The sequence below is a fragment of the Lathyrus oleraceus genome, chromosome 6 (genome assembly GCF_024323335.1).
Source record: "Lathyrus oleraceus cultivar Zhongwan6 chromosome 6, CAAS_Psat_ZW6_1.0, whole genome shotgun sequence".
Lineage (NCBI taxonomy): Eukaryota > Viridiplantae > Streptophyta > Magnoliopsida > Fabales > Fabaceae > Lathyrus > Lathyrus oleraceus.
The window spans coordinates 47153976-47165366 of NC_066584.1; the positions used below are offsets into that span (position 1 = coordinate 47153976).

The 11391-nt window shown below is 36.6% G+C and overlaps 1 protein-coding gene across 1 annotated transcript; it reads left to right on the forward strand.

Annotated features, from left to right (window-relative positions):
- Positions 1–6061: 6061 nt before the first annotated feature.
- On the forward strand, positions 6062–8094 carry LOC127093926 (protein MAIN-LIKE 1). The gene is made up of 4 exons (XM_051032817.1): positions 6062–6107; positions 6357–6526; positions 6612–7286; positions 7383–8094. Coding segments are annotated over exons 1-4 (1221 nt in total). The 5' UTR covers positions 6062–6106; the 3' UTR covers positions 7758–8094.
- Positions 8095–11391: the final 3297 nt, after the last annotated feature.

Sequence of the window (11391 nt, forward strand, 5' to 3'; positions counted from 1 at the left end):
ATCGACCAAAGATGTACATAGTATGTGGATATCCTTTCTTCGGGATTTGCAAACATGTGGTGAATATAGTTAGGGATCGACTTTGTTAGCATTTCTATATAGGGAAATGTGTAAAGCAGTTAACATCGATGTTGATGGAATGAGGGATGTGTTATTCTGCTCCAAACATGGGGATTTATACGATTCCCATTTATAGCACCAATTAGTTGAGCCGTACCAACTCACCCATATGCATCGTTGTAAGTTTGAATTTATTCGTGTAAATATATTATTTTAAATTTACATGTTTCAATATGTTATTTTTTCAATGTATTCTCAATTTTTTTAGATGGGCTTTGACCAACAAGAAGAAGAATTGCTCTAAAAATCCTCGCCATTATCTTGACGGTTACCATGTCATGTTTGATCACATGTTGCCAACCAACGTAATATAAGTGTCTGTACTTTTCTATAAAATTACCTAAACTATAAATGTTACACTAACATATATTATTTATACATTAACAGTTTATATGGAGGTCATAACTTAGTTACCCACTTTTAGATAATGATGACAATTTGATTTGGAGCGCAACAACACCTATCTTGTGCTTTTGGATCGTTGAAATGCATCAATCGGATATGGTTAAATTTCAATTTGGATACTATCAAGACATACCCAACCCTCCCAATGCCTCAAAGAACAACATACCATGATATGCAAGAGTCGTTGAATTATAGCTACACAACTTTGAATAGAAATGAACAACAACTTTGGGAAAACAGACACCAACTGTGTTTGACTGGGGTAGCATTTCAGGGAGAATTGAAGCCAACAGAAGAATATTTGAAATGGCTTCGTAATCTTCAATTACAATATGCATCAATAGAACAACTACTAATTGACCCCCGTCAACACTGTTCCGCATCACAGATGTCGACTCCGCCACAACCATAATTAACAAACCCCCAAACACAAATCACTCCCAACCAACTTATACCCAAACATTGACTTCCACCTAATATGAACCACAAACTCAATATACCCATCCCTTCCAACAACAAACACAATACACCCAATATCAGCAACCAAACTACCAAACCCAAACACAACACACCTCATACCAACAACCAAACTACCATACACAAACACAACATACACCAACAAATTACTCATATCACACACCACAAAACCCTACAAACCACCCTTCTCAAACCCAACAACAACCATACCTCTGTCCCCCACAAAACTACACACCCATCTCACCATCTAACTTTGATTACTCAAATACCCATCAATAATCAATAATCACCGATGTGAGCGACTATTACATCACAACCATAGAACCTTCAAACTCAAACCCTGCCTCATTTGCACAAATATTAAGTAATTTTTCTCCAAATATCGATTTCGAGAATTTTGAAGCATTCAAAATTTTTCGTGAACAACCACCCATTTTTGAAACTTCTACTTATCCGTCCATAACATCAGCCCCTCCTATACCTACCTCAACAGAACCATTAGGTCGTGGTCACCGAGTTTGAGTCCGTGCAAGATGTGGAATCGATAGTCATTTCATCAATGAAGATCCCAATCAACGTAGAAATTAACTTCTTTTTAATTTCTTGTAATTTTCATTTATATTTTAATAATATTAAGCATGTAACATTGTATTAAAAAAAATATTTTTTAAAGAAAAATGTAATTTTATTATATTTAAAAAAAATTAATATTATATTAAATATTAATTTTTAATAAATTCATATATTAAAAAACTAATTTTAATTATTTAAAAATATTTCAGAAATTTAAAACAGTTTTTTTTATATTATATTTTTTAAAAAAATAAAATAATATTATATTAAATATTATTTTTAATTAATTTATATATTAAAAAACTAATTTTAATTATTTAAAAATAATTCAAAAAATTTAAAATGAAAAAAAGGGGACTCCATATGAGATGCCAAACCTCAATTAGGCTTCTGACGCGTCTGCCATCCCAGATGGAAAGTGCAAATAAAATATTTAAAAACCCCACAAAATGACCCAAAAAATGGCATTTTGAGAATTTTATTTTCAGGGGATGACATTTTCGAACTTTTTTTCCAGCAAAGTGGCATCTTTGTCAAATACTCGTAATTATAAGTATGGGTGTTCAAATCTAAAGTGATTTAAATAAAAACCACAATTCGATTAAAATATCAAAAGTAAAAAAAAATAAAAAAATAAAAATATAACGAAATGTGTTTGGATCCTCTTTTATAAAAATTATTAATACCTGATTAAATTTTAAATTGATTTTTCAAAATTGATAAGTAGATTCTGCAGCTACTACTAAAAAGTTAGGGTTTCACCATTAGATCAAAACAAAAAAACAAAAATAAAAGATAAAAATGACTGAATATTCTTCTTCTCATTCAATAGGTAAAGTACTTTTTAACTACAAATCATCCTAGTAAATTTTTAAAACTATCGGGCCAAGCACACTTGAAGGAATTTAAAAATAACATAGTCAATGAAGCTAGCGGAAATATACCCGAACGTATCGCACGCTCGAACATACAACAGAGTCGCCATCAAACTTTATTTATCCCCAAAGGGAAGGGAAAACATCGATAAAACCCAGGGGAAAGAGATATATTGGGTAAGGAAGTCGATTATACAAGGGGAAAGTATTAGCACCTCAAACATCCATGGTACTCCATGGGAACCGTTTTGATTGTGCTCGCTCGAATATGTGTGATATCAATAATTACTCGCAAAAGAATGGGAAAGGAAAAGAATAGATAAAATGCTTGGTGAGGATTGGGGCCCTCATGCCTACGTATCCTCATAGTGCAATGAGGAATTCAGAGCTTAGTAGTTCAAGGAACTAGAGGCATGAGATGAAAAGAAGTGATAAAAGTACGGCCTGAACCAAAGTATAGTGTTTTGAACTCCAAGAAGGGGTGAAATATGAACCCAAGAGTAAACAGGTATGAACCAACAAGCGAGGGCCTACAACGCAGTATCACTGTATTGGAACAACCGAAAAAGAGAGGAATTAGGTGTTTGGGATACGAGCCAAACAACTCTTGGTTCACAAGGAGGTACAAGATAGAGCACAAAGGTATAGTGTATTTGGCTCAAAGAATAGGTATATCACATGAAGTGAATGAAGGTAGTATATGAGTGTATCATGGAGATGAACGGAAGGAATGCCCCAAGGTATGAGTAATAAATAAGTATGCTCGCGGAGGATTCGAACCCTCATGCCTACGTATTCTCATCGTACAATGAGAAAATCAGAGCAATCGTAGTTCAGCCTACTATGACTGAAAGCAAAGAGAGATTCGATAGGATTGCCTAGAGGCAGGGTAGATTGCTTAACAAGCAAGGAGGTGGTACTTGATAGGATTGCCCAGACGCAAGGATGATTGCTTAACAAGCAAGAGTGGCCTTAACCAATGATGGTAATTAACCACAAGGACAAATGAGATATTGCCAGAGTCTGAACTCCATACGGCAAGATAGATGAGTGCCATAGTCTGAACTAATACAAAGGCAAGGAATTGATCCCTAGAGTCTGAACTCAATAAGGGCAAAGGAATATAGTGCCAAAGTCTGAATTTCAAGTCAATATCAAAGGTTGCCAGAGTCTGAACTCCATGGGCAAGATGGATAAGCATGCCATAGTATGAACTATATAAGGCAAAGGAACTGATTTGAATGCCGAAGTTTGAACTCCATCGGGGCAAGAGAGTATGATTCCAAAGTCTGAACTATAAAGCAATGAAAATGGTAGTAAGAGTCTGAACTCAATGGGCTGAGTGAATACCAAAGTCTGAACTGTAAGGCATACTGATATGTCAAAGTCTGTACCATATAAATGAAATCAGGGTGGCTAGAGTCTGAACTCAATAGGGCAAGGATGCCAAGATTTGTATCTTATAGGTAAAGAATAAAGCCAGAGTCTGAACTCCATGGGCTAAAGGGGTTCGTCAAGGTCTGCACGTTGAGGGCAAGAAGCAAATCCAAAGTCCGAACTCCATGGGCTAAAAGAAAGTCACCAAGGTTTGTACCTTAAGGCGAAGGATAAAGCCAGAGTTTGAACTCCATGGGCTAAAGGAGGTTTTCAAGGTCTGCACCTTTAGGGAAAGCAACAAAGTAAGCCGTAGTCTGAACTGATAGGCGATATATGAAGCTATTGATTGAGAAATGGGTATGTGACGCTAAGATAATAATCCCAAGAGATGCATGAACTGAATGCGGATTGAATGATTGATTGTTAACATAAAATAAATTGACAAATGAGATGGGAATAAATAAGATAGAAATAGATAAGGTAGCTCGCGAAGAAACTGGGTTCTCCTGCCTACGTATCCTTATGGTGCAATAAGGAAATCAGAGCTTTCGTAGTTCAACCTACTACGACTGAAAGCAAAGTGATTGGAGGAAAAATAATGATTGAATGATTGAATTGAAGTGAATAGAAATGTAGAAAATGATGAATGAAGTAAGAGAATGAAGTGATAAGAGAGTGAAGTGATAAGAAACTTGACAGTCAATTGATAAGAATCACACTAAAGTCGATGAATAAGGGCAAACACTTTGAATATTTAGGGCATACGCAAAGTCGCTCTAGACGAGGATATGAGAGACTCCGTCTCGTCATTCCTTATTACTTAAGGCTCGTATCGCATGATACTTCTCTTAACTGACAAGTTGATGGTGAAAAATCTTCATGGTTGATCCTTGTGTTTATGTTGATTTTGTATGAAGAAGACTTGGTAGTTTAATCAATTCGTATTGCACTAAAGTCTATGAATAAGGGCGAACGCTTTGAATACTTGGGGCATACGCCCATACGCAAAGTCGCTCTAGACGAGGATAGGAGAGACTCCGTCTCGCCATTCCATATAGTTAAGGCTCATTTCGTACAATTCGAATCGTATTTACCAAGTGTTGATACCTTTGTTGTGCTTGAGAAGTAATCCATTTTGCCAGCTATGCTTGATTGATTTGACTTGAAGTCTTGATCTTGCACTTGAACATTGAGGTCTTGAGCTCTTGAGATCCAGCGTATCCATAATAGCTTGAGCGCAATGAACTTGCCACATCGAGTGACCAAGGGTCTTTTGGTCACTTGAATTAGGCTAGGGGCTTACAACACAATTACAAAGGATTTGTTGACCAAAGTGACCTTTGGTCAACACAAATCAATGGGATTAAAATAATAGTCGAATTGTACATAATAATAAATACTATTAAATTAATCAACTAAATAACATTAGATAATTCTAGCTGCAAACCTAAATTAGGGGGGCATGCATCAAAAATCAAGATTATAAGCCATGAGGGCTAAATGGTCATTGTGTAAACATTGGACAAATGGAAACAAAAATCAGTATTATTTGGGATTCCACAACCGATTAAGACCATTCACGAATATATGATGAACATGAAACTAGGCTAAGTTCAATTACCTAAATCCAAAATCTCTAAGGTCAACAATTAATCGATTAATTATAGTTAAACTTTATTCCATTAATCAAAATTCATTAATTAACCTATAATTAACTATTTAATATAACTAATTAAATCATAACTAAAGAATCATCTACTACTAAAAAATAATTATATTAATCCTACTTAACTATCTTAAGGATTAACAAATTAATCAAAACTAATTGATTAACTAACCACAAACGAATGGGGGACAGGCCTTGACAGCATGGTGCAATTCTCCATTTTGGGTTGGGCCTAGCAGGCCAAGCCCAACCGTATAATTCACCCAGTCGTGTAATTCAAATGGATGAGGGAGGTTAAGGCTCAAAACTAGGGTTCAAGCCATGAATTGTTTGGGCCGTGGGCCCGAATTGGGGCCAAATCCATCAAGAAACTTGAAAGAACATGCCGAACCGCTAAACCTGAGAATCAATCCACGAGTTGTACGCAAAAGAAAATTTTACCCTATACCCCTACAATTGTACCCATACCCCTACATTTAAATTTTTTTGACCAAAATACCCTCATATAAATAGGGTATATTTTCCGTTTCAAAATTTTTTTACCATTTTCGTTGAAGACTTCCGGAGAAGAAATTTTTTTGGCGTTTTTGCATTGTATACCGGAACACTTAAGAGTAAGTCTTCCGGTTTGAAAAGTGTATACCGGAACACTTCTCTAAAGTGTTCCGGTTTGTTGTTTTTATGGACACTGAACCGGAAGTCTTCTAGAAAGTCTTCCGGTTTGTATACTTGTATACCGGAACACTTTCTTCAAGACTTCCGGTTTGGATGATGTGTACCGGAACTCTTCTTTGAAGTGTTCCGGTACGTAATTTTTTTTTTTTTTTTAATTTTAATTATTTTTTTTAACATTATTTTTGCAGTGGTTCGAAGAAGAGGTGCAGATGGCCGGATTCCAGTCCGCACGTTAGACCGGGGTGCATCTTCATCTGCAGCTGCAGCTGAGCCGACTGGATATCCAGGAGGGCCGTACGATACATCTCTTTTGGTGAAGTACGAGCATCATGTTGCTCGACATATATGGTTCGGTGAGGTAAGTAAACGGACTATATTTGAAAATGAATAATAGTTGAATATTTTATAATTTGTTTTCTAATATGTGTTTTAATTGTTTTTAGGAAAGAGGACCAAAGAAAGAGTTGAAGGTTGCCGGACATGGACTGAAGTTGAATTCTAGGGTTCCATTGGCTCTTCCACCACAGATGGAGAGTTGGGTATCTAGATCCGGTTTAGCTTCACTGCAGAGAACGAGTCTGAACAAGATAGACACAAATCTTGTCTCTGCATTTGTGGAAAGATGGCATCTAGAGACATATTCATTTCACATGCCGTTTGGTGAAATGAGCATTACTTTAGATGATGTCGCATGTCTACTTCACTTGCCCATTAGGGGTATCTTTTGGAGTCCTCAGGATGTGACTGAAGAGCTAGCTGTTGAACTTGCTGTTGACTACCTAGGAGTGTCACAGAGTCAGGCACAGTCACATGTTCGGAGCTGCAGGGGGTCGTATTACAAGTTGGAGTGGTTATATGATATATTCGTACATCATAGGGCTGCTTCCAGCTGGGCATATGCGACTAGAGCATATCTATTGATGTTGGTGGGTTCCACCATATTTGCTGATAAGACCTTTACACTTGTAGAGGCACGATACCTCCTCCTGTTTAGGGACTTGGATGGATGTTCAGGATATAGTTGGGGAGCAGCTGCACTAGTTACCCTCTACCGATATCTTGGAGATGCGTCCATGTACGGTTGCAAACAGCTAGGTGGATATCCTACTCTCCTACAGGTATATAATTTAATTTTGTTAATTAAGTGTTGGATTCATTTTATAAAATATTGTAACTTAATTTGTTTTATTTATTATGTTTTTATTTTGTAACAGTGTTGGATTCACGAGTATTTTCCAACTGTTGGAAAAAGAGGGGAGAATTGGAATCCTGCTGGAAACTGTGGTCTTCCCCGAGCGATGAGATGGTCGTATAGACAGGGAGTCCCGAAGGTCGATGATTTACGACCTATTTTGGACGAGCTGACACCTACCGACGTCATCTGGCGACCATTTGAGGATCATAGAGCATGGCGTGTATTTGATGAGATATGTCTTTACAGGGGCTGTTTGAAGTGGGGTGAAACAGTTGTTCCATACTTGCCTGATAGATGTTTACGTCAGTTCGGGTATAGGCAGTATGTTCCATCCCCACCTCTGGATTGTATGATGGCGACGGATATTGATGTTGATTGGATCAGTTACCATTAGAGTGTTGTCGATGTGATCGGTTCATCTTCCGTGGCCACCACTCCATCTGAGGTAGTAGACGGTTATCTGGAGTGGTATTATCGTGTTTCCCATCCACGGTTGGTCCCTCCCCATCGTGACGCTCCTAGAGAGGTACCCGTTCCTGTATATGACGCCGGGCCATCTGATCCTGATTGGGCTCGTGTATCTACATTGATTCGTCGCTATCTGAGACAGGTTAATGCTGAAGAGGAAGATCCACAGTTTTCTGATTTATTTGAAGCTTTGCATATTTCTCGTTCACATTGATTATATGTATTAAGCTTTGAATATAATAGACATAATAATATAGATTTCATCCTCACCATATCCATGCAATGATGCAATGACTCTAAATCCACAATTACCATCTGATTCAACATTAACTACATCTTCAATGTATGACCTAATATGATTAGGAAATTGAACAATGAATTGTGGTTGCTTCTTTGATAATTTGATCTTCTTCGAAGTCTGTGATGGTTGAGATTTCCTTTGTGAAGATTGAGATGCCTTATCAACATACTCATGATACGAAGGGTCCCTATAAACATCATAATCTGCTGGTTTTTTCCCTTTCTTCTTCACTCCTCCTTTGGTTTTTATTTTCTCAGGTGGTGGACACAATGTTGTCATTGTTGGGTATGCTAGTTCACATACCCTACTACTTAATGCCCTTTTCCCAACAACATCTAATGACCTAAATCGTCTCCACAACTCATCCATTGCAGCTGTCATATCCACCTCTGATCCATCATCTTCACCTATCTCTAACTCAACTTCCATAGTTAGTTTCCTCCAATGAACATGAACAGCATCAATGGGTATCGGTATACCACCTACTCTGTATCTTCCTAACTCACAAGCACAAGGTAACCCATAAGATGTTCTAAGAGTACAACCACATATTTGCCAGTTAGTTCCAACATAATCAACTCTCAATAACTCTTCAGCAATACGTCTCAAAGCAGCTCGAGATACGGAACCACGCAAATAACCATAAAAGGGACTTACGTGCGCGTTCTCAACTTCGTAAAAACTCTTTTGAAATGAAGCTCTAATGTTTCCCAGTTGTAACCTCAAGTTGTTATTCATGGCTTCCCAACATTTGACCATGTCACCTATACTGTTTCCTAACATCTGCTTTAACTTCCAATGAGCAGATTCAACCCTAAAAATATCAGATATAAAAAATACCATTAAATATTGAAAATATCAAGTATTAAAAATATCAGATATTGAAAATAACACATAAAAAAACATAAAAAAATATCAAATATAAAATTATAAGACGTACCGATTAGTCGTTGTGTTACCCAAATGTAGGACTCGATTAATCCATGCTCCAACAAATCTATGCCTATGTGGAGTCAACCATGTGTCTTTCACATAATTAATAAATCCACTATAATCAACACATGCTTGCTCAAGTTGATGCAACCGCTGACCATACTCAACCTCATCACTAGCCCAGACAACTTCCATCCATAATGTGTCTATCGTCTTTTGCAGGTCATTCACCACATGTTGTTTGCATTTGGCACCAACGTTTTTGTTAATGTGAAATCTACATAGCAAATTAATCGAGTTGGGAAACACAACTTCAATTGCTTTCATCAAAGCAAGATCTCTATCTGTCAAAATCACTTGTGGACACATGTCTTTCTTCACAAACAACTCTTTTAATTTCTCCAATACCCAGCAAAAATTCTCTGTTTGCTCAGACTCCATATATGCAAATCCAACAGCAAAAGTCAACTCAGTCGATGTCATGCCAATAATTTCAAACAAAGGTTGTCTATATTTGTTTGTCTTGTAGGTGCTATCCATAACTAACACAATCGGAAATATATTCAACAACTTCACTGAATCAGGATGTGCCCAAAATATCTCTCTCACCACTTCCGAGTCATCCTTTTTTCTACTCCAATACACATATCCTGCATCCTCAATAAGCTTAAACAGATGTTGTATCTCACTCCTTGGACCTCTTATCTCTTTTTCTATCACACTCTTATGCTTGTATACTTGCGTAATACGAGTGACATTCTCAGGAAACTTGTCTTGCAAGGAAAGCAAAATGTTTCTAGGTGCTACATGTCTCTTTGCCAAATCAGCGACATGTTGCTTCTCATCTGTGGTCAACCTACCAATAAACGAATGACCTTCTAATCTATCAGGTAAACCATGATTATGTAACCCACATTTTACATCAATCTTCCAACCAGATCCATCTTTCGCCGGAGTCGACCTGATTTTAAATGGACATCCACATTTCTTGGACGCACTTTGGGTACCACTATCACTAATCTTGTGTTTCCCACCTTTATCACAGCCAAATATTATTTTGTTACTTCTCCCTCTCTTCCCCGTTTCAGTATCTGAACGACTGATAATAACAGTTACTTTATTGTCGATTCCAACCTCTTTAATCCATCTGATAACCTCTTCTCGTGTACCAAATCTTTCCGTCGTCATAAACGCATCAGTAGTATCTACACATATTTTGGAAAGATTTTCCATTTCTGTAAAAAAAATAAAAAAAATAAAAAAAAAATAATAAAAAAAAACGTACCGGAAGACTTAAAGAAAGACTTCCGGTACAAAAAAAAAAGCAAACCGGAACACTTCTCCAAAGAGTTCCGGTATGCAAATTTTTTTTGAATTTTTTTTTATGTGAACCGGAACTCTTTCCTTAAGTGTTCCGGTTTGCTTTTTTTGTGTTCCGGAAGTCTTCCCAAAAGTCTTCCGGTTTGGAAAAATACATACCGGAAGTCTTTTTGCAGGTGTTCCGGTGCGAGGGGTGTGAAAGTGTAATTTTTGTAATTTTCAACTGAATGGTAAAAATGAAATGGTAAATTGGTTAAAACCAATTAAGGGTAAAATGAGAATTTTTAAATTTTTGTAGGGGTATGGGATTAATTGTAGGGGTACAAGGTAAAATTTTCTACGCAAAACTGCAGCTAGAAATCGACAAACGCAGCTCAAAACTCCAATCCAAGGAGCGCCTCCGCTCGTGCTTCTTCACAAACGATCATACAACGCGTGCGAAATTCAATCCTAAATTCACCTGAAATTCAACTTAAACTCAGAATCAGTTAGTAAATTCATTAAGTTAGTTATAAGTGAAATTGAAATTCAAGATGAAAATGAATCTAGCTTGCATTTGGTTTCAATTTTCATTCATCTGCAAGTGAAAAAAATCTGGTTTTTGCAGGTTAGCAGGTTTTTATGCAGGAGATGCATTGTCGTTGGATTTGCAGCGCTTGGCTTATGTTTGGTATTGCACAGTCGTCGTTTTGGATTGTGCAGTTGTATTGTTGTTGTTTCTGCTATGCTTCTGAATTTTCCTGTTATGCTTCTATTGTTGTACTCAACCTCTTTTCTATTTCTATTATGTGGATATTTGGACTGGTTTGGGTAATTGTTTTGTTAAATGGGCTTTGTTTTTTTTATTATAAAAAATGGATTATTAAATTGGTGGATGGATAACAAAATGGTGAATTGGATTTTTTAATCTAAACATAATCAATTTAAAGATTAAAATTCAATTAAAATAAAAACCCATTAAAATCAAATTAATTCATAATTAGGATTAATTTAATATTAAATTTCT

What these genes read in the sequence shown, in the direction of transcription:
- LOC127093926 (XM_051032817.1), top strand. An exon ending in GACATATATGGTTCGGTGAG is followed by an intron (nt 6,527 to 6,611) that starts GTAAGTAAACGG and finishes AATTGTTTTTAG; the next exon opens with GAAAGAGGACCAAAGAAAGA. An exon ending in GATATCCTACTCTCCTACAG is followed by an intron (nt 7,287 to 7,382) that starts GTATATAATTTA and finishes ATTTTGTAACAG; the next exon opens with TGTTGGATTCACGAGTATTT.